Source organism: Bactrocera neohumeralis, chromosome 3 (genome assembly GCF_024586455.1).
Source record: "Bactrocera neohumeralis isolate Rockhampton chromosome 3, APGP_CSIRO_Bneo_wtdbg2-racon-allhic-juicebox.fasta_v2, whole genome shotgun sequence".
NCBI classification, from domain to species: Eukaryota; Metazoa; Arthropoda; class Insecta; order Diptera; family Tephritidae; genus Bactrocera; species Bactrocera neohumeralis.
This window is the reverse complement of record NC_065920.1, coordinates 13,959,247-13,983,398: the sequence shown is the minus strand read 5'-3', so window position 1 is coordinate 13,983,398 and position 24,152 is coordinate 13,959,247. Positions and strand designations below refer to the sequence as shown.

General features: G+C 35.2%; 1 protein-coding gene across 6 annotated transcripts in view; it reads left to right on the top strand.

Moving 5' to 3' along the window:
- Positions 1-24,152, top strand: part of LOC126753518 (protein bunched, class 2/F/G isoform) — a 228,873-nt gene that overhangs the window by 43,510 nt on the left and 161,211 nt on the right. For 4 of the 6 annotated variants that reach the window (XM_050465027.1, XM_050465025.1, XM_050465024.1 and 1 more), the window contains exon 3: positions 8,974-9,834. The exons of 1 other annotated variant lie outside the window; for it this stretch is intronic. In XM_050465027.1, the coding sequence (XP_050320984.1) occupies positions 8,974-9,834 (861 nt within the window). The remainder of the gene's footprint in view (positions 1-8,973; positions 9,835-24,152) is intronic. One more of the 6 variants, XM_050465028.1, reaches the window with a different exon arrangement.

Here is a 24,152-nt window from a genome sequence, read left to right as displayed (position 1 = left end):
ACCAAGCGTGCGCCTAACCCCAAGCCTTATGTATATGTCCGGTGCTGTGAAAAATAACTTTTATTCAAATGTTATCCAACATACATACCTGCTGAAAACAAAAAAAAACATTTTCGCCTGTAAATAACCAAACTTTTTGCTAATTCTGCCTATCTAATTGTTATTGAAGTTGCTCATAAAAGCTACACATTCGCGAAATATCTTTTATAAATGTCTATAATCCTCTTGTATGTGTTACTGTGTGTATTAACCGCGGTGCTTTGCTATTTTATGTTATGTTATTAAGGAAAAAATTGCTAATTTATGCAAAACGAATGTTGCAAAGAAAGCAAAATCGCAATGAAATGTGTGGAAGAATCACCAGCGTCTGCGCTGACAACTGCAGGTTGCACAATGTGGCTAAATCGGGCGCTACGGGCCACTCCAACCGAGATTCGCTGCGCGCGCCAAGTGTTGGAAAGTGCACATAAATAGTGCGCCAAACAGACTTACATGTCTGTGTGTGTGTGGTTGTCAGTGGCAGCAAACTCCGGTAGCAGCTGCTCAGGCACCGGCTCCATTCACCCAATTTTCGAAATATCACAACAAAAGGCGAAAACGCGCAACTCCATTTCCTCAAGTGAAAACAAAGTGCAGCCAATGCATGTCAGCACGCGCATATGTGTTTGTGTGTGCAGTTGGAAAAATAAAAATTTATAGCGAAAACAAAGCAAACGTGTGTTGTTGTTGTATGTGTGTGCGCGCTTAACAAAGGCAGGCACATCAAAACGATTTATTGTTATTGTTGCATCGTGGCGGAAAATAGTTGGCCCCAAAAAAGACAGATCTCAACAAACAGCGGCGCGATAACCGCGCGCCAAACAAAAGTTGCGACGCGAGACACGAGACGTATGGACGTGTGCCACTTCGAAAAAGTCCTCCAATGCTTTGGCCACCAAAGCATAAAAACAACAAAAATGCATGCGCAAGCGTTGGTAAGTGATCGACAGACAGCTGCTGCTGCAGCGTGCAATATTGTTGGCAAATTAATGAGAAAGCGACGATCAACACAATGCAACAACACCAACAACAAATAGCAGTAGTAACAACAACAACAAATTCACATACATATGTGTTTATGTATGTATGTGTGCAGCAGCAGCATACGGTAGCTACAGCAGCACTTGCAGCAGCAGCAACAAGCATTAAGCAGCGCGTAGTAAAATCGCAAGTTTACAGTGTGTGCGAAAATTATTCGCTTCAGCTCAGCCGGAATAAATTTTGAAATTTATTTGCCTTTCTCCTTCGTAAAAGTGCTTTTATGTGGCAATGTTTTAAGAGAATTGAGATATTTTACAGACTAAGCAGTAGTTGAATTCAGTCATCATATGCTATAGTCGTCCGATAAGAACTATTTATACGGAAATTGTACCGTTACATTCGGCAATAATCCACGCCGGATTTCATGAAGACATCTTGGAAATTAAAAAAGTTTTCCATACAAGGTCTCGATTTTGATCGATCAGTTTGTATGGCAGCTATATGCTATGGTGGTCCGATATGAACAATTTGTTGAGAGGTCGTAGCGCTTTTTTCGGCAATAATTCGGACTAAATTTCGTCAAGATATCTTGTCAAGTAAAAAAGTTTTCCATACAAGGTCTCGATTTTGATCGATCAGTTTGTATGGCAGCTATATGCTATAATGGTCCAATCTGAACAATTTGTACGGAGATTGTACCATTACACTGGACAATAATCCATGCAAAATTTCATAAAGATATCTCGTCAAGTAAAAAAGTTTTCCATACAAAAACAAGATTTCGAACATTCAGTTTGTATGATAGCTATACGCTACAGTGGTCCGATATCGGCGGTTTGGGGAGAAAATGATGTGTACAAAATTTCAGATTAATATCTCAAAACTTGAGGGACTAGTTCGCGTATATACAGACGGACCAAATAGAGACAGCTCTTCTCGCTGACCATTTATACACATCTCGCTTCCTTCTCGATGTTAAAAACATCGTGGCAAACTTAAAATACTTAAGTGATGTTAGGTTATGAAAAATTCATATAAAGAGGAATGTCAACAATTGCTCCGTTCGGCCTCTGCTCCTCTTTTGAAAATTACAACGGAAAGTCATAAGAGAGTTATTCCATTTATTCCAAACAAGAGAGTTGTGACTATCTTATAAGAGTGGTATTCCTTCTTGCTACTCCAATTCGGTACTATTTTGCCAGTCCGTAGCTTATATAACTGTTTTTGCTGCATCAGTTTATATGTTGAACACACTGTAGCTGTAAAGTGTGCATCGAACTGTCAGCCAAATGACACTCGTCGTTTGCTACAACTGTAAATAATGACGCCTTAAAATGTAATGTGAATTTTCCTCGAAAATTGCACTGCAAAATTACTTGAATCACCACACCAAACGAGGCTGTTGCATACTCGCACTTACAGCAGAAAAATTGTTGATGTTATTAAAAGACGCCAAATGGCAAAGGAAAGCCAGCGAAAGGCATGTTTTCGTGATTTGAGTGCCGAGCCATTAGCAAAGCAGCCATTCTCAAGTGACCAATTACCACAAAGCAAGCAAAAGTGCTGGAAAACACTTTTTATTGACATAATGATAAAATTGCCGGGCTTATGAGTGCTCGTCGAAATACGTAATGAGTGTGCTATATACGAAATTTCTTACAAAAAAGTAAGGAAATTTCAAATTTAGTGGGAACTTTCGATTTAATTTGTTTTTGCATAATATTCGTAGGATAGCTTGACTATAGCCTCTGTAAAATTTGTAAAATTTAAAAATATACAATTTTTAGGACCGTTGTCTGCTTACGCTTTACTGCTAGTCTGTTGATCAGTGAGCTATGCAAGCGGTGATTTGCTACTGGCACTTGTGAAGTGGTAAGATACTGCTACTCGAAGCAGGATCCTTTTAGTAAGAGGTCCGGTGGACTCTTCTTTCTCAGAAAAGTTAAACTAGTTCTAACAGATCACTGTCTGTACGGGATTCACTCGATAAGATTAACAAGTCTGCCGGTTGCTAGTTATACATGTAGAACTTGCATGGAAGCTGTTTTCCTACAGCTTATTGCTAACTGGTTGATCCGTGAACTGTGCAAGCGCTAGTCAGCTAGTCCGTGGCAAGATTCTTCTGGTCCAGATCCAGGGAATTCTTCCCTCCGCAACGTTAACCTTTCGCTAATCAACTGTATCAGTACTAACAGCTCCCTGTCCATTCGGGGTTCAGTGCACTGTTTAAAACCCTGGTCTGGCAGTCCGTGACAAGATCTTTCTACTAAGAAATCCACTAAATTCTCCTTCCACAAAGTTATTCCTTCTCTAATCAACTTTAGGAGTACTAACAGATCACTATCCATTCGGGGTTCAGTGAACTGTGCAAGCACTGGCCATCTAGCCCGTTCTAGATCTCCATTCTAGTAAGAGATCTAGTGAATTCTTCTCTCCGCAACGTTAACCTTTCCCCAGTCAAATGTAGGAGTACTAACAGCTTCCTGTCCATTCGGGGTTCAGTGGATAGTGCAAGCCCTGGTCAGCTAGCCCGTGACAAGATCTTTCTAGTAAGATATCCAGTGAAAACTGTAGAGTACTAATAGCTCACTGTTCATTCGGGGTTCACTCGATAACGCAAAAAATTTCATCAGCAACCGGTTATAGTTGCCTGAAAGAAGACGAAATGGAATCATCTCAACACTTTTTTCTTGAATGTACCTCCCACGTGAGTGTAAGGCTGAAATACATTGGATCTCACATTTTATTTTTTTCCTTAGATTTTGATTTGATTTAGTTGATTTAGCGGAAATGGAAACAAAACGCCGGAACAGATTTATGTTAGGCTCAAACCGCTTTCTCGAGACTTTATACACCATGCAAGAGTTTTTCTCGCTTCATAAAGGACTGGGATTCACCATAGGATCTAATATAGACCAAATTAATTTCACTTAGTACTAGCAGACTAGTATTTTGTAGTCTCATTCAGAATGTACTAAATATAAATAATTTAGAATTTAGTTTAAAAAATACTATTTTGATGTTGTTGTTGCAGTGGCAGAATTCTGCCGAGTTGGCAGTTCTTGACCTGATAATAATCCGGGTCCGTTCCGGTTACGTTGACCCGACTGTCGTGGAAACGGACCACTCTATTGATCGCATAGATCGTTATTTACTATAGGCTACCTAAAAATTCGCTAGATGGACAGACATCAGCAAATGCTAAGTATATTTATCAAACTTAAAATAATTCAATACAGGATTATGTAACCAATTTTGTATCGACAACCCTTTCGAACACATTGAATCCGTGTCTCTTTTCAATTTCTTTAATGCCTATATGCGCCCATTTCCTTTTTGCGGCTTACCAGCGCTTAGCTGCGCGTAAACAAAAGCCAATAACACAACAACAACTGGCCACCCGGATGCTTTGACCCACTGCGCCAAAATAGGCAAGACTGCATTGTGCCAGCTATGCGCTTAATTTCAAATTCTAGTTTCAACTTCAAGTCCTTACCACGCCGCTTTTGTGCGAACACACACAATCATGTGAGTGGGGATTTATTTGTGACAACTATGCTTTCGTTTTGAGCTTGCCACATTCGTTTGTTTTCCAGTTGTTGCACATTGCAGTGGAAATCAGCAAATATAAAGTTGCCTTGTTGTTGTAATCATACTTTGTTAGCTGCCAGCGTTGTTGCAGCGCCAGCGGAGCGTCACTGGTAAACATGTTGCAAGTGATTATGTACACATATACACATGTAAGCACACACATATGTAGATACACACACACATTGCGGCAAAATGCGCTCTATATGGCAGGCACACGTTCCCGGAAGCGAAATTTTCAAAACAATGCATTTGAAATCGAAACGAATTGGCAGCTAGCAGAAAAATCTAGCCAACTCTCCAAACAGTGCCAGCAGGTTGAGCCAATCATCCAACGCCAGCCAGCTGGTAGCTGGTAACCCCGCCGCCAGTGTTCGTGCTGTGCCGCCAAATTTCCTTTCGTGTTGTGTTTACTTCATTTTTACTTTTTTTATGATTTTAATTTTTTTAAATTTCTTTTTTTTTATTTTTATTTTTTTATTTTATTTTATTTGATTTTATTTTTCTCAACTTTATTTCGTCGACGCGCGCCAAAATCGAAAAGTTGCGCAAACATATAAATAATGAAAGGAAGTGAGTAACATAACAATACATACATACAAATGCATATACAATGCGTTTGGCGCATTTTCATGCAACTGCCTGCACTTCAGCGCATTTTTTGTTTTTTTTTCTTTTTCGCTTTGGGAAAATTTCGTCTCTGCGGAGCCAGCAGCAAACTCACTGCACGCATGCGAGATTTATAGATATTTTCAATTGGCATAATTGGAGCAGAACGCGCATAATAATATACGTTGCGTAATTGCTGCGAAATGCCTGCAAGTAGTAGCAGCGCATACACAGCCCTCGACACCCACACACATCAACACATAGCAAATACACAAAAGCATCCGATTTTTTACAATTTACCACAAAAGCTGCTTTTGCTATTGTTATTGCTGGATTTGATTGTTGATCCGCGATATGAGCAGCGCGTGTAGGCTATGCTGCTGCCAATAAACTTTAATAGCTTGGTTGACCACACACGCGCGTATTTGTGCGCCAATACACAACACATACACACAAATATATGAACACTTAAAAAAAAAAATAAAAAATCCTAGAAATGTATGCTCTTAAATGGATTATCAAATTGTGCGTTAGCGACGCCACTCAGCGCTGCTTATTTGCTACTTATCGACAGTGCGCTGCGCTCAACACTGCGTATGAGTGACATTAATTGACAGCCACACTTTCCTATTTGAATTTGCGTGGAATTGCAATGGATACCAAACATATAAACAAAATGTGTTTGTAAAAATTAAACCACAGATATGCAGCGTCAAATTTATTGCCTTTTTGCTGAGCTGAATGACTAATTGCTATGAATTGGCAATTATGTATTTGATGACAATTGCTAATGTGCCATATTGCATTGGCGTTTGGTTTTAAATCAAAGCTACAGACATTGGAAAACATAATTTGCTGTAGAAATCTTAGGACAGCTGATTTCTTGTACACATGCCATGCGATCAAATTTGAACCGGACTGTCAAAAAAACACATTTTGATGTATATTAAGGAGGTATTCTAGTCTATGCATGCATTTCAGCTAAGTTTTAAAGTCTCGTAAAGAGGCAATTCATATTTTTGGTTTCCATTTTTAATTAGTTATTTTGTTAACACGAGAAAAAATGGAAAAATAAAGTTAAAGATTTCAAAAATTGGCAGCTGATCAAGTGTGAGTCTCAAAAAACTGGCACGTAACCAATCTTACCCACGATTTTAACCTTCAGGGAAAAACCTAACCTTATTAGAAAAAAATAGTCTGAAATAATGTCGCAATGTGTGGAACTATAAAAAAGTTTGAAAACTTTCAGGAAATGACGACTGTCTGAAACAAAGTAAAGAATTTTTGTATCACTTTTGATTATTTCAATTGTTTTGAAAATAGTAAGAACCTGAGTAATTATGGATATGTTTTTGATGAAGACAGTTTCGAGTAGAACGCACTTAGAGTTTCAGTTTCAGCCTAACCAGTTTAGATGCCAGGTCAACAAAATAACTATATCACCGAAATTTATTTGAATTTTGAAGCATCCTCTTGTAGACACACTATTGAATAGTTAAAATTTGAAAATATAATAACTTTTTATCTCTAGACTAGAATACCCCCTAATATAAGTCTTTATTATCGCCCTCAAAATAGGTTTCTGAGCAAATGCGAGCATGTCAACGATTAATTCACTTTTCATACACTTTTTTAAGCCGTGGCTTGAAAAGCCTTAAGCGAGTTTTGATTTTTTGAAACAAGTTTAGTATTGACACATTTCATAGCCAAAACATTAACTAAAGTGTGCCGAGTCGATCCACAACAACATGACGATTTTCAGGCGCTCTTTCTATGACTATTGTGATGTCATCGTCATTAACAGATGTGAATGGACAAGTCACGTGAGGAAAGTTTTCGTTGACTTCACGACCAACACTGAGTGCTTTGTGCTACTCAAATACTTTTGTTCGTGATAAAGTATACTTCCTTAAATACTTCTGCAATATTTCCACGTGATTCCGATGTTGTAATACCTTTGGAAACACGAAATGTCAAGCAAACTCGTTGTCCATTTTTTTATGGAAAAATCGCTAGACATACTTCGCATCATAAACAAAAAGCTGCCACACAATCACTAATTGGAATATCAAGTTCAAACACGAAATAACGAACGAGTAACGAAAAGGTAACCAAACAACAACCAAATAACAAAAAGTTAGTACCAATCTAGAAAAAAATCTGTCGATTCAGTTTGCGTTGCGTGCGTAGTTGATATGGACCAGTCCGGGTCATATTTGATCAGATGGTATAAGACTGGAAATAGAGTCAAAAGTGATTAAAAAGTCAATTTATCATCATATTTATTGGGGTAAACCTAACATTCTTCCCACAACACTTTTTAGGATTAGCAGGCATACCTCGAAGTTACTCAGAACTACCCCTTTTAACTAACTATCTAATATGGCAGATTAGTGCAATAAATTTAGAATTTAGCAGTTCGACCTATTTTCTGCCAGCTTAAAAAAAAAAAAAAAAAAAAAACGTTTTACTTCTTTGATAACAATTTTTATTATATTTTATTTCAAGGCCTTTGTTATATCAATTAATTTTCACTTTCTAGTTTACTAAAAAAAATACGAAGGTTGCCTTGTTTTCTAAAAAAAATTACATATTTTATTATAAAATTTCAGTGAAAATTTCGCGAAATTTTTCGTCTCAAATAATTGTAATCGAAAAAAACAATCCGTCGTCGAAGTCCTTCAGAATTGTATCTCAAAAGCCTGTGATCGGTTGAGTAGTTCTCGAGAAATCTTGCCAACCGACTTTAAAAATACCGTTTCCAGAAAAACGCGTTTAAAGACAACGCACTTAGCCTAGCCTCGAACGCACAAGTTCTCAAGGTTGCATCTCCGAAACTATTACTCGGATCATCTTGAGGTGTTGTAGAATTTAATAAGACAATAAAAAAAAATTTTGAAAACCATAAACCCATGTAACCCCTTAAGTTCATCGATGCATTGTTGCAGAGTTAATCAAGGCTTGGCAATTCTCGAAATTTAAAAGGCAACCTACGTAATACTAGATCTACTACTATATGTATACTCAATATAGATTGTTACATTTTATCGATATATTGGCACATTTTATTTACATATTGACCTCTTGTTCCAACATAACTTTAACAACTTAAATCTGAACTATTCGAAAGTATATTTGCAAGTTTTTACTAAGCTACAGTGACTTACAACGTTTTCTTCCTAACAAAAAGTACTTAAATACTAAATACTTAAATGAAATTGTGCTAACGTAGAGTTAAAGAATGCTAACAAGCATTTCGATTATATAATATAAATCTGTTTATCCAACGAGCCTCCTTAACTATGAGTAAGAGCAGTAAACTCGCTCAGTTTCCTACGTAAGTAAACACTTTCACAATATTAAGCAACTGCAATTGGAAAAAACATTCTAACTACGTATCTTTTAGTATTACTATATTTATTTGAAAAAATTTTCAGTACAACATAGTTACTTATTAATATTTCGGAGTTTTTTATATTTTTTATGAAATATTAGTAATACATCCCTTCCATGTCGATCATCCACAAACCACCAAAACAGAGACCTTGTTTTCCTTACAAAGCACCCACTAGATACCCTCCTTTATCCCACAATATTAAGCACTTCGTATATTTTATTTCAGTTAACTGATTGGTAATATTTTTCTTCTATTCTTTTACTTTTCGTTTTTGAAAAATATATATGAAATACCAAAAACCGTAAATGTTTGAATTATTTTTCGAACCAAAACTTTGCAACACACGCAACAACAATCAGCAGCATATCGAGTCTCTCGCAGGCCATGTACCATGGTAGTAATCGTAAACGTGCCTTCAGCACACCGCACATAACACCCGCCATCTCCACATTGCTCAATATGTCGAACAATGAACGAGGTGTGTTTCTGCTCAATAACAGTAACGGCAGTAATTTTAATATCAACTACAATAACAACAACATACCAGCCGAACAGCTTGTCTACTATATGAAAACGGCATCGCCACACGATCTGGAGAATAGCAGCGTGTCTGGCCCATGGATACCAGGTCGCTCCGACACCAATATCTATACTAATCTGGCGCTTGGTCACAATCGCTATAAATTCTTGCCAAATACACAAAATTACGACGCCGCCGAAGATGAGGATGCAGACGACGATGAAGCAATCGATCAATTCTCACCAACTATTTACCCAACAAGTCGCGCCATTCCTATACCGATCGGTAATAAACACAGTCCACAGCATTTGTCAAGCGGCCAACAAACTCCACAACTGCCAACATCACCTACACACGTAGCGCACAGCGCCAGCCCGACCACCAGCGCATATCCATACTCTCCCTTCTACGGCAGCTCACCCGACTCGCAAACCACTCTTGGTGGTGGTGGTGGTGGTGTTGCTGGCGGAGGCGGCGCACAAACTCCCATTAGAATGGCTTACAGCTACGATCATGCGTTAGGTGCGAACTTCAAACGCGTGCCCACCCTGACACACCAAAGCTCACAACAACAACAGCAGCAACAGACCGTCGGACGTATGGTGCCGCGTGCCTTATCCCTCGATGCTACGGGCCGGAATGCGGCGGCGGCGTCAGCGGCTGTGATGTTCGCCACATCGCCGACCACATCATTGAACAGGTCAGTCGGACTGCCAATTGTTTGACTGCATCGTGCGACTTGTGTCTGTGCCAGTTCAATAAAACTCTCAATATCAATCTATCAATCAAACGAAATGAACAAAAATCTTGCAAGTGCTTAGCGCTGCCAATACTATATATTTGTTCTTTCGTTCGATTTGTTCATTTCCTTTAATAGCATTGATGTTGTTATTGTTGTGATTACAAAGATGACCTCATCTTGTATGCATTACAAAATCTGAATGCACTTTTATTGTTGAATTGGCTTTTAATCACTCACTAGTCTAAATATACACACACAAGACCACCATAGCGATCACATGGCATCACTATCAGCTCATTCATCAGTACAACAATGCCGTGTAGTTTCATCCATGCCACATTGTGCCGGTTTGCGGGGCCATCATCGTATTCTCTTATGATTTGCAACTTTCTGTACAGTTTTCGAGTTTCGAAACTTCATGCATTCGCTTGTTTCTCATATTCTTCACCGGTATCAGCCATACGAGTATCAGCTGACATTCCATACTTGCTCTCTGCATGTTCCATTACCTTCTCTGCACAATTTGAGTGGATATTCTCCCTTTTTAGTGTTATTAGCATAAATCCGACCAAAGTTCTATGAAAATTTTCTTTGTAAATAATTCTAATTCCATTTTTCTAGCATGATTTTGTGCCACTATTCGTCAACTATTTAGAATTAAGTTATATATTTGTATAAAACTTATAAATAACTATATAATCAAGTTTCAGGTAATTTAATATTTTTTTTATTTATACCCAACTAATAGCTATCGATTCGTCAAGCTTTGGAGACCCTACCATTTATTCGTATAAATTGGTTGATCTTGCAATGCAACCCTGCGCTAAACTATCCTCTGAGGGGTGCGCAATTGTATTTCACTTCCTTCTATGGAAAATAAATTTTTCGTTCCGCTGCAGTAAACATATTTTAAACCCCTTAGTTTCGAACCTTGCCTTTTCTGTAAATCTTATGTGTTGAAAAGCATTAACATTTTTTTTCTTTCTTGAGGGCAATCTGTCGTATGAGATCAGCCGTCCGTTCTCTTGTTTCATTTCAACTTGACTTTGTTGGCAAGAGAGCAGCGCGCCAAAATAAGCGAGCAGAGAAATGGCGATTCGAAAACAGCTAATAATAAAAAACGTTAAAAAAATCGAGTAGCGAATGACTACGAATGACTTGAGTTTAGGATACGCTTACTACTTGCTACTTAAATAGAAACTATAGAGTCTCGTAGATTTATTTTTATAACCAAAACGACGATTTAGTCAATTCCATTGGTCTGTAGAAAACGATAACCAGTTCCTCAGGTGTTGAGATTTGGATCTGAAATTTTGAGCACGTCTTTTCTCCCTAAGAAGCTGTTCATTTGTTGGTATCGCCGATATTGGATCACTATCTAGATCACTAGCTGCCATACCAACTGACTGATTAAGCTCAAGTGCTTGTATGGAAAATATATTTATTTGACGAGGTATCTTCTCAGTGTCACATTCTTCAAATATGTATATTTATATGCATTATAGCATATAGCTGCCATGTAAACTGATCTATCAAAATCGAGATAACGACTTCTTAAGGGGTTATTACAGTTAGAAAACCGAAAAAAGCACATTTTCCAGAAATTTTTCTGAGAAAACTTTTTAATTTATTGATCCAAAAATTTTTACACATATTATGGTATTTTTAACTGTATTTTAAGACTTAATATTAGTAAAAATATTTAGTTGGAAGGGAACTACTGCTGATCTCCGGGAGCTCCTCTCAAAAAAAAAAAAAACGTTTTGCGGTGACCACTATATCTAAGAACTGGATTTTCTGAAATTAAAAAACCAAATAGACTTCGTTAAATTAATGTTAAATCAGGTAGTTAATATTAAGGAATAAACGAAATATTTTTTTTTTTTTGATAAAATGACGGTTTCTCAAAAAAATTAAAATAAAATAAAAAAATGTTTTTTTTTTTAATTCTAACTGTATTTAACTCCTTAATAACCTTACATGCTATGAAAAAATATCCAGTAAATGGTATTATACCTTCGGTGTAGCCCAAGTTGACGTTTTTTCTTGTTTTTATGAATCCTGTTAGTAGTATCGAAGACTTACATATAACATGTACATACATATCTCATAGATGTTATACATATGGATGTATGTATGTATGTATATCAAAATGGAAACCAGAAATTTCCCAAAATTAGAAAATCAAATTTTGTCGATGCTTTTTGGAATGTGGATCAAGGTTTAACCATATAAATTTGATCGTCACAAGAGCTAAATATTGTCAAGTACGGGTTTCCAGCGGCATCAAAATACATACGCTATACATATTTTACATATAATATATGTATGTACATATGTATCCTGGTGTGTATTCAGTTACACACGCTGACTCTTTAGGAAGATTACCTCACGATTTTTAACTTATCCTTTGCCTGCCACTTCTGCAACACATTCAGTAATGCATATTTTTTAGACCTCTTCAGTCAGTTACCATAATTGAATTTTTGGCTACGCACTAGTTTGCCGCCTCTTCGTCCAGAATACTTCGCGTTAGAAACGAAAAGCGAAAACATTTAAGCAAAGCGTGGTTCGTTCGCAAAAGTACTGCGCAGTAGAAGAGTGGTGTTTACGCACACATCAACACCGCAAAGGTAATAATAATAAATTACACAAAAGAACAAATTGAAACGAGAACACTTCAAAACACAAGAAGCTTCCAACAGCGATACGAGTGTACCAAAAAGCGCGAACTTGTGGTTCAGGCAACAATGTTTTGGTATATTTTTGACTGCTGACTGTCGAATATCGTTGAATAAGCGGCCATTGTTGATGGTTGAGTATAAGTAGATATACTACATATGTACATATCTGCTTGTATGCAGGTATAGAGATACATAAGTATGTATGTAGGTGCATATGCCTATGTTGAAAAACATCAAAACATAAGAAAGGAAGCAAAACATTAGCGGCAACATAAGTAAACAACAAGCACATACATATATAGGCATAGATGTGTGTGTTTGCCTTAAATGTGGCAATGATGTCATTGAAATATCGCGTGTTTCTTCAGTATTTTTGTTTTCTTGATTTTTTTTTTATTTTATAAAAAACGAAAGCTTTCTTGCGTTCAAAATTTAGCGCTTACGCCAAACTTGCGAGGATTAGAAGTTGTTGCGTAGCAAACTATGCGTTTCCACTATGTTAGTTTTTGCATACGTATGTAAGTATGTATGTGGCATGTTGCGCTCTTTTCATACCCCCATGCAATCTAGAGTATAATTATACCCTGAACGGCATATTAAGTTTGCCACAAAGTTTTGTAACGTAACAACCTGAAGGAAACGTTGGAGCCATATCGAATATGCATAGCTGCCATACAAACTGATCGATTAAAATCAAGTTCTTGTACGGAAAACTTTTTTATTTTATGAGATATCTTCACGAAATTTGACACGGAGTATTGTCTTAGACAACGTCATAATCTCCGAACATATCGTTGAAATCGAGCCACTATAAAATACGGCTGCCATACAAACTGATCGACCAAAATCAAGTTCTTGTACGGAAAACTTTTTTGTTTGAGAAGATAAGTATGTATATAAAATCTTGTATTGGTTATCCTCCCAAACAATGCTACTATCTGCGTACATATTGTTCAGATCGGACCATAATAGCATATATGTATGTATGTACATATGTACATATGTAGCTGTCATATCAACTGGCCAATCAAAATTAATATAAAAATCTTTTTATTCCCATTTATGATATTTTATGCATAAGTAGTGCATTTTTTAGGGTATTAAAGCTTCAGTATAATCATAGTTAACGGTTTTGTTTGTTTCTTTTTTTATCTGCTAAAGTTTCTATTGAGGATTTTCTGCCACATTTATACATACTTATGTCAGTATGTATGAATGTACCTAAAATTATTGTTGAACATGTAACCATTTGTTATGTCGCCCTAAATCAAGGCATAGATATGTATGTCTGTAGACACATGTGTGCTTATTTTACCCCTGAGCGCAGGCGCGAACTTTTAATACGTTTTGTGGAATACCCCTTCCTTATATTTACTACTATTGCGCATTAGGTGGCTTTAACTACGCAGCAATTAGTGATGACACGATTTTCGTGTCCTGAAAATGCGATCTATATTTATAAACATGTAAGTAAGCATGTCAAAAAAACGTTGTTAATTAATTTGGTAGAGAAATGGTGCATCATAAAACAATTTTCTAGGTTTAGTGGATGAATTTGTGTACTACTAATTAAAATTAGTCAATAAAAGCAAGCAAACTTGCTGCTCCCAATTTGCTAAAGTTGATGCCAAAATAAAATTAAGGTTAACATAGTGGTTAAGACCTTCAGAACGTTTGAAAGCGCCACTTTGATCTTTATAGTTAATAATTTCTAGTAATTCTAGCAATAATTTTAATTTCCAAAAATTCTAAAAAGATATACTTAAATATAACGATGCAATATATGTACAGTGTGACAAAAAAGGTACCCGAAAAATCTAAATAAAACGCAAAATATATCATTATTCATCAATATTTATTTAGTCGCCTTCAAAGTAATCCCCACCAGATGTAAAACACTTATGCTAACGACTTTTCCAGTCCTCACCTTTCATAAGTACTTTTTAAAATAACCTTTAGCTCCGAATTTTGTTTTATCTCTTCGATCGACTGAAAACGGGTTTCACTGAGCGGCAGTTTTCTTTTGGGGAACAAAAAAAATCACATGGAGCCAAATCTGGTGAATACGGTTTCAATTCAGTCACAATCGTGGCTCGATCGTGTAAAATCCATGAATTGTACTTCCACAATTCCGGCCATTTTCGACGGATGTTCTCACACAACCGCCTCAATACAGCCAAATAGAACTCCTTATTGACCGTCTGTTGACCGGAAAGAAATCATGATGCACCAAACCACGAATATCGAAAAATACACTGAGCATCGTCTGGGAATCTGAGATCGAAATTCGTCCAAAAAGAAATGTCTACAGAACTCTTTTTGAAAAAATTCAACTTTATCGGGACGAGTCGAGAAAGAATGTTTTATGTCAAAAATATCCACCAAAACAATTCGAACGGACTCCCGAGAGATGTTAAGCTATTTTACCATCTCTCTAATACTTGCCTATTGATTTTTAAGTATCCTTCACTTTTTTCTATTTTCACCAGTTTGAAGAGGTCGAAGGTCGTCCAGAACATGTCTTCTGCCGTCTTTAAAGGTTTTGTAACACTCGTTGGCTTATGTTTTTGATAAAACTGAGGGCCGTAAGCCTTTACAACATTTGCAACGATTTCGCACAAAATTTTATACAAATTCTTTGTTCGAGATTTTTATCCATGGTAAAAATCGTGATTGACAGATCGCGTTTATATTTTATATAGTAATCAAGGACAGTCCTACCACGTCACCAAAATAATTTTTTTGAAATATCATTTACCCGGGCAATTTAATTACAATTTTCGGATTCTTTTTATCACAATGTACTACATATGCACAACACAATTGATTTTCGTCAAAAAGAATACAAATCCAAACATTACTGCACGCATACACGCATACCAATTTCGACTAACACCAGTCACTGCACTCACTGCAATAAATGTGAGAATTTGTGCACGCAAGGAGAATTTGTTCAGGTTCAAGGCCAAATATGTGCAACGCCTGCGATGAGCTGTGTCCATTTTAAGGCTGAAAAAAATAATATAATATACAAAAAATCTTAAAAGCACACAACTGTCTGCCAATATGCCAGCTACAAGCAACTACACCCTCTATGACTTTTTTCTGGCAATTCCCATATTGAAATGCATTAAACTTTGAATTTTTTGTTATGCTAACAAATTTATATGGCTGGCAGAGCATGAAACAAAGTTGCTGTACTTCAATGAAGAGTGTGTTTCGAGTGCTTATCAGCGCGGACCGCTGGCTCACTCAGCTCATTCGTTCGATTTCTCGTTCACTCTTTTTGCGTTCCGTTCAACATGTGGGTATATTAAAAAGCTCCACTAATACCATTTCTTTTGAGTGGCTTCTTTCCACACCGCGTTGTATACACACACATACATACATATGTACATACAATGATGGTGGAATGATGTCATTTATATTTTTGGCAACGTTTTTTCGTGCGACGTCGATTTGGTTGGCAGTAAGCCTCAGTAAATTGCAACGCAAAACATTCGCATATCAGCAACGCAAAACAACAAACAGAAAACACACAAATAAACGACAAATGAGTATAATAACACAATTATGTAGCAGACATGTTGAGGAAAATTATGTTAGGCCTATACTTACTAGATGTGGCATTTTCATAAATAACTTCTAATTGACAGCTATCAATAGCCCTATCCAAATGGTGGATGGCGTCAAATTTTCGTGATTGACAATACTATCCATATTTGCTTATATGTACATATGTATGTATATTTAGGACGGTTGCTACCGTTAAATTTATGCTGTTATGTGAGTATATACATACATATATATGCATATGTATGTGTGCATGTAGCTTTATCAATGTTTACATTTACATTTATAGTATTTAAATTTTTTAACACACACATACAGCTTATAAGTGTTTATTTATTTACTTCTTACGATTCGATTATCAACCCATAATGGTTACCCCTACTTCAGCTCGCTTGATATAAGCATGAGTGTACTTTTGGGGACAAGTAGGCGAAGTTCGTAGCTTTTCATATTCTTAGCTCGAAGTTTTTGCCATATACGAGTAAATTAAATGTGTGTTTTTTTGGACTATAGGCCACGTGTCTGACAGCTGTACACTCACCTCTCGCCTGCAATGGAATTTTGGTGTAAACAATTTTTATTTATTACATATATGTACATGTATGTATGTTTGTAATTATATACATACCATAAAGTACAAATTTTCTGCGCTAAAGAATTTTTCTTAATTAAAATTTTTGTACCTACACTTTTTTCTATATGTAAATATAATAAAAACCAATAAAAACAAGTAAGGAAGGGCTAAGTTCGGGTGTCACCGAACATTTTATACTCTCGCATGATAAAGTGATAATCGAGATTTAATTATACGTCATTTATATATTTTTCAAATACCGTATTTTTGTAAAGTTTTATTCCGCTATCATCATTGGTTCCTAATGTTTATACTCGTATTATACAAAGAAGGCATCAGATGGAATTCGAAATAGCGTTATATTGGAATCAGGCGTGGTTGTGAACCGATTTCACCCATATTTCGTACGTGTTATCAGGGTGTTAAGAAAATATTATATACCAAATTTCATTGAAATCGGTCTAGTAGTTCCTGAGATATGGTTTTTGGTCCATAAGTGGGCGAGGCCACGCCCATTTTCAATTTTTAAAAAAAAGCCTGGGTGCAGCTTTCTTCTGCCATTTCTTCCGTAAAATTTAGTGTTTCTGACGTTTTTTGTTAGTCGGTTAACGGACTTTTAGTGATTTTCAACATAACCTTTGTATGGGAGGTGGGCGTGGTTATTATCCGATTTCTTCCATTTTTGAACTGTATATAGAGATGCCTGAAGAAAACGACTCTGTAAAGTATGGTTGACATAGCTATAGTAGTTTCTGAGATATGTACAAAAAACTTAGTAGGGGGCGGGGCCACGCCCACTTTTCCAAAAAAACTACGTCCGAATATGCCCCTCCCTAATGCGATCCTTTGTGCCAAATTTCACTTTAATATGTTTATTTATGGCTTAGTTATGACACTTTATAGATTTTCGATTTCCGCCATTTTGTGGGCGTGGCAGTGGACCGATTTTGCCCATCTTCGAACTTAACCTTCTTATGGAGCCAAGAAATACGTGTACCAAGTTTCATCAAGATATCTCAATTTTTACTCAAGTTACAGCTTGCACGGACGGACGGACAGACGGACGGACAGACAGACATCCGGATTTCAACTCTACTCGTCACCCTGATCACTTTGGTATATATAACCCTATATCTGACTCTTTTAGTTTTAGGACTTACAAACAGCCGTTATGTGAACAAAACTATAATACTCTCCTTAGCAACTTTGTTGCGAGAGTATAAAAAGTTAATTTCGGTTACTCCGCAAATACAAAAAATTTATTAAAATAACTTGATTTTCTTCGGTCAGTTTGTACTGTATATATGTAGCATACTACAATGAACCCATCTGAACAATTTCTGCGGAGCTGGCTCCACTATCTTAGATAATAACCTATGCCAAGTTTCTTTAAGATATCTCGTCAAATGGAAAAGCTTTCCATACAAGCACCTGATTGCGGTTGTTCAGTTTGTATGGCAACTATAAGCTATAGCCTTCCGATTTGAAAATTTCTTCTAAGATTGCATCTTTGGCTTCGATATTATCATATGCCAAATTTCGTGCAGATATCTAATTATGCCTATCATACAATCCATTTATTCCGATCGTTTAGTTTGTATGACAGCTATATGATAAAGTGGTTCGATATTGGCAGTTTCGACAAATTATGAGATTTTTTTAGAAGAAAAAACCGTGTGCAAAATATCAGATCGATATCTCAAAAACTGAGGAATTAGCCCACGTTTATATACAAGTATATATGTACATAAATACACAGGCAGTACTAAATCGCCTCAGCTCAAAGCTGATCAAAGTAAAATAATAATTTGGATCTAAGTTAGTTCACATCTCTTCCCGTTCTAGATATTTACATTTCGCCTTCCTAGATCTTTTCGGCATCAACAAAAGCTCTATAGATATTAAAAAGACAATTTCGTCGCAAATTTGGAACTTTGCTTAAGCACATAAGGAATTATAAACAATTGAGAGTCAGAAAAAAATCTTTTTTAAGATGATACATTTCATTTAAATAGTAAATAATGTGCGATTCATTTTGAAAAATTTTGGATTTCTTTGGTGCCGTAGGACCTCCGAAAAACGGTTTTTGATGTTGAGGAAGTTGTTTCTTTTTCAAATTATGAAAACATGTACTCATACAATAGTTGAATACAAGATTTGATTAAATGACTAGTCAAAATTTTGATTTCTGACAATTTGGCATCCTTTCCAAAAAGGTTGTTTGTTGTGAAAGAAATTTACACATCAGAGTAGAGTTGAATTCTTTGTTTTGAACATATCGGTGCACATATTTTCAAAACAAAAATCCATGAATTAATGAACTTGAAAATATATGTATTGATATGTTCCGAACAAAAAATCGATAAACTAATCGACTTATGTGTATCGATATATTAAAAACAAAAATCGATAAATTTATCGACATGAATATATGTGTATCGATATTTTCAAAACTAAAAATCGATAAATTAATCGTTTTTTTATTCGTAAGGTGATCTCCAGTAGCAACACTTAAGTACATACATATGTACATACATACATATGTCTATGTTTCATGACCTGTGTGGCAAACTTACTACGAAACTCCTTTGCCAAAAATGCTGCACACATACATATGTATCTACACTTTTGTATTATTTTCTGCATTTTTTCTGAATTTAATTACGTTTTAAATTTTGTCAGCAACAGGCAAACGCAACACCAGTGTAAACCAGTTCAAATCGGTTCGAAAATAAACTGATAAGTAAATTATTTTTATATGCATGAAGGCAATGCACCTTAAGCATTAATTGCAACACAATCGCTTAAGGGCGTACTCCTCAAACGTATTGACAGACTAATGAACAAACAGACAGGTCATTAATACATACATCATTGTGTGCCTCGCCAGCAGCAATTCATCGGTGTAATGAACGTAAAGTTTTCAAAACAAAAAAAAAAATGTTTTGAAAATTTTGTATAATACATATAATATTTATTATTCATTAAATAAAAGAAATTGTTTATACATTACTAAGCATATTCAATTTGTGTCATTTCAAAAGCATAAATTGACATTTTTTAGAAAAATAACTGAGGACTGTGCAACTATTGTACCAGCATCCGTAAGGTTGATTAGCCATTTCGATTTTCATCTAATGTCTGTAAATATACATATACATGTACATATATTTTATGTATCTGTACCACTTTGTGAAGTAAATAATTTGTCATGTAAGCATTCGTCGGAATGTTACCTTTTTGTAAAATTATTGAAGCATCGACTAACCTAAACATTTGTAATTATTTTTTAAGCTTTTAGCAAGTGTTTAATCTTACTGTGAATGTCTTGTGTGTGCTTAGCTGAATTTTATTGCTGTTTATATTTTATTAATTACAGTTGTTTTCTTCATTTCTCTAGGTATGTACCTCACAATTACTACTTTTACACGAGACTATGGCGGTAAGTCACTAATTAGTCTTATTAATAATGAATTATAATAATTGCAATGCGGAACAATTTAACAAACAAACAATCTTAAAACACAAAATGGGTGTTTATCTTCATCTTAAAATTTATGCACATTTTTGAGATAACACGTTTTTATTGGATTGCGTGTTCTGTAAAGCGCATTTACTTTCGAAATGTATTCGCTGTAATTTTTATTACGAAGTAATCATGATGAATCGGCGCTTTTTCTCGGCATGCCATATCTGAAGATTAATTGAACAGCAAATCTGAGATCTGATTATAAAATTTTGTTATCGACATTTATAATCGATTTATTTGATAATCGATTGCTTACTTCAAAATCTGCTTTAGTCGTGTCAACAAATTATGAAAGCCTATTTTCAATCTGTTTAAAATGATATAACTTTTCCAGTGATATGAAATTGTTATCGATTTCTATAAAGGACTAACTTTTTCTTAAACTATTGATAGGCCTATTTTCAATCTGTCCTTAATAATATGTAATTTTTCCAATCATAAAAATTTTTTAACGACTTTTATAATCGAAGAATTATTTCATTAACAATTGTTATCGGCTTTTATAAGATCTATTTTCAATCTGTCCTTATTAAGGTATATTTTTTTAATCATAAAATTTTTTATCGACTTTTATAATCGATTAATTTTTTCTTTATCGAACCATTAGTTAAAAATGTCATTTTAGCATATAATTTTTGTAATCATACCTACCGACTTTTTAATCGGTTTATTAATTCTTAATCGATCGATAAGTCGTCTTAATAAATTCTACAAATTTATATTTTTTAATCTGTCCACAATAATATATTATAATCCTATACATAAAAAATTGTTGTAGACTCAGTGTACATAATTGATTAATTACTTTAATATCGATTTTTTACTTCGCAATCGGTTAAGGGGGTCAAAAATTCTAGAGGTTCCTTTTTAATTTACCTATGACAATATAAATGATACATAATTTTTTATTCATAAATAATTGTTATCGACTTCTATAATCGATTAATTACATCATAAAATCGTTTTTAGTCTGGCCAATAAGTTCGAAAAGTCTATTTTTAATCTGCTTATATTAATGCACAATTTTTATAGTCCAAAATTCTTTTAATCGATTATAACCGATTAATTCCTTTTTAATCGATTTTTTTACCTCAAAATCGTTTTATTAGTGTTAATAAATTTTAATGGTTTATATGTATTTTTAGCCTACCCGTGAAAATATATAATTTTATAAAAACTTATCGACATACAATCGATATATCGACTTTTAATCAATATGTAATCGATTAATTAATTCTTTCAATTTATTGCTACTAATAGTCTAGTCAGTCAATTTTTCTTATAAAAAATTTAATCGACTTACATACATATATATAATCGATTGATTATTTTGAAATAAATTTTTTACTTTAAAATCGGTCTAGAGAACTATTTTCCACCTACTCATAATAATATTATATATATAAATTTTCAAATTATACTATTTTTTTATCGATTTTTTAATCGACTTTTCAACAAATATCTGGGTGCGTAACTCACTATATTTGTAGTATTATTCAAATTATGAAGTTATGGCAGGTTTAAACTTTGCCTTCCGAGTCAATGATTTTTAGGTTACCACGTTCTTTAAGTTTCATAACCGACATCATCAACATTACTTCCGCTTAGGCAATTACTTGTTGAAATTTACACTCCTGGGTGGCCATTGGACTATGAATTGGTTTCAAATGTTCGAATCCATAAAACCAATGCGCACGTCTTCACTTAACTTTTTAATCGCTATCGATTACAGCTATCGGTTTTGCGCTTTCTTCAAGTCAGAAAAGTAAGTAAGTTATTGGTTTGTGTCTGTTTTGCAAATGAAATGGACAATTTGCACGCGTCATTCGTATTTTCAGTAAGTAAACAAACACTTTGAAGACAGCAAATTACATATGAATGCTACGTGTCTTCCTACTGAAAGCTTATATCCATACCTCTATATATACATATGTATGTATGTATATATGTACATGTAACTACACTTGGCTGCGGCTTAAACGTAATTTTCCAATGTGACTATTATACATGCAAGCGACGTTCGGCTCGTATAATAAGTACTGACAAATGCACTTTTCACCTCAGCATTCATTCTCATGCTCGTGCTAACTGCCAGCCTTTACTTCAAAGCGTTCTCGCGTAGTATTTGTTGGCATTATTGTCTTATACTTACATATAAACCACATATGTATATATGTGTGTATGTGTGCTTCTGTTTAGTTCACATTAATGTTTTTGCACTGTTGTCGTTCACAGACATTGTGGCGACGACAATGGCAGCAAATATGGCGGATGCAACAACAATAGCTGTGCAGTAATTGCACCAATCATTATTTTCCACTGTACCGTCTATTGCTATTAATTTCAATTTTTTTCCTTCCTCTACCCAAACCCCGTCCACGCTAATTGCGTTACTGCGACAGTTAACACAAGTGTATGCCCATAATGCATTTACGAATTTTGTATTCACATCGGCGAATAACTGAAAAAATGCAATGCACGTACTCATGTGATTTTGCTTATAACGTATCTTGGCGATCTGCGTGCTTTAAGATACAAATGCCTACATTAGATGGGTTCTACGATGGATAGACTGTTTTAAAGATTTTTTTATACCCAGAGAATTACCCTGAAAAGTATACTATCGGGTGATTTTTTAAGAGCTTGATAACTTTTTTAAAAAAAAAAATGCATAAAATTTGCAAAATCTCATGGATTGGTTCACATTTACTTTTTGAAGGATGTTGACTGTTTTCAACAAGATGGCGCTACATGACACAGCTCGCGATTCTTTTCGGAGAACAATTCATCTCAAGAAATGGACCCGTAAGTTGGCCACCAAGATCATGCGATTTAACGCCTTTAGACTATTTTTTGTGGGGCTACGTCGTCTCTATTCCAGCTTTGGAAGACAACATTTCCGAAGAAATTCGGGCTATATTGCCCAAAATTGGACTTTCCGAATGGACCACCTAAGACGCAGCCGCGGTCAACATTTAAATGAAATTATCTTCAAAAAGTAAATGTCATGAACCAATCTACGTTTCAAATAAAGAACCGATGAGATTTTGCAAATTTTATGCGTTTTTTTTTTTAAAAAAAAGTTATCAAGCTCTTAAAAAATCACCCGATATATATATAAATAATCAGAGTGACGAGCTGAGTCGTTTTAGTCATGCCCGTTTTTCGATCGGTACGATCAAATTAAAGTCCTTGTTTGGGAATGTTTTTTGTATGATAAGATATTTTCACAAATTTCGGCATAGATGATTGTCCGAGCAAATGGTTCAATCTTTGAAAGAATTATTCCAATCGGACCACTATAACATATAGCTGTTATACAAACTGACCGTTCAAAATTTAGTCCTTGTATAGAAAACTTTTTTATTTGACAAAATATTTTCACGAAATTTGGCATATTTTAATGTCTGAGGCACCGTTACAATCTCTGAAGAAATTGTTCAGATCGGACCACTATAACATATAGCTGCCATACAAACTGACCGATCGAAATCAAGTCCTTGTATGGACAGGTTTTTTATTTGACGAAATTTGGCAAATATTATTGCTCAAGGCAATGCTACAATCTCCCCACATATTGTTCGAATAAGGCTACTATAGCATATAGCTACCATACATACTAACCAATCCAAATCAAGTTCTTATATGGAAACTTTTTAGTTTGTCCAGTTATCTTTACGAAATTTGGCACTTGGCAACTAAACAAATTTTCAACAGATCATATTACGCGCCACATGATGTTGCACGTGTAAATTTAATTAAAATTCGTAAAAGTTTTAAAGCGCTGCGTGCATCCGCGAACCTGCCACTTTTAAAACAAGCACACATTCACTCGCTTACTTTTCTCTCCAATACCAATTCCACGTAAAAAAGCCGAAATTAGGTCATTTTCATTTTCGTTGCATTAAAAACGATT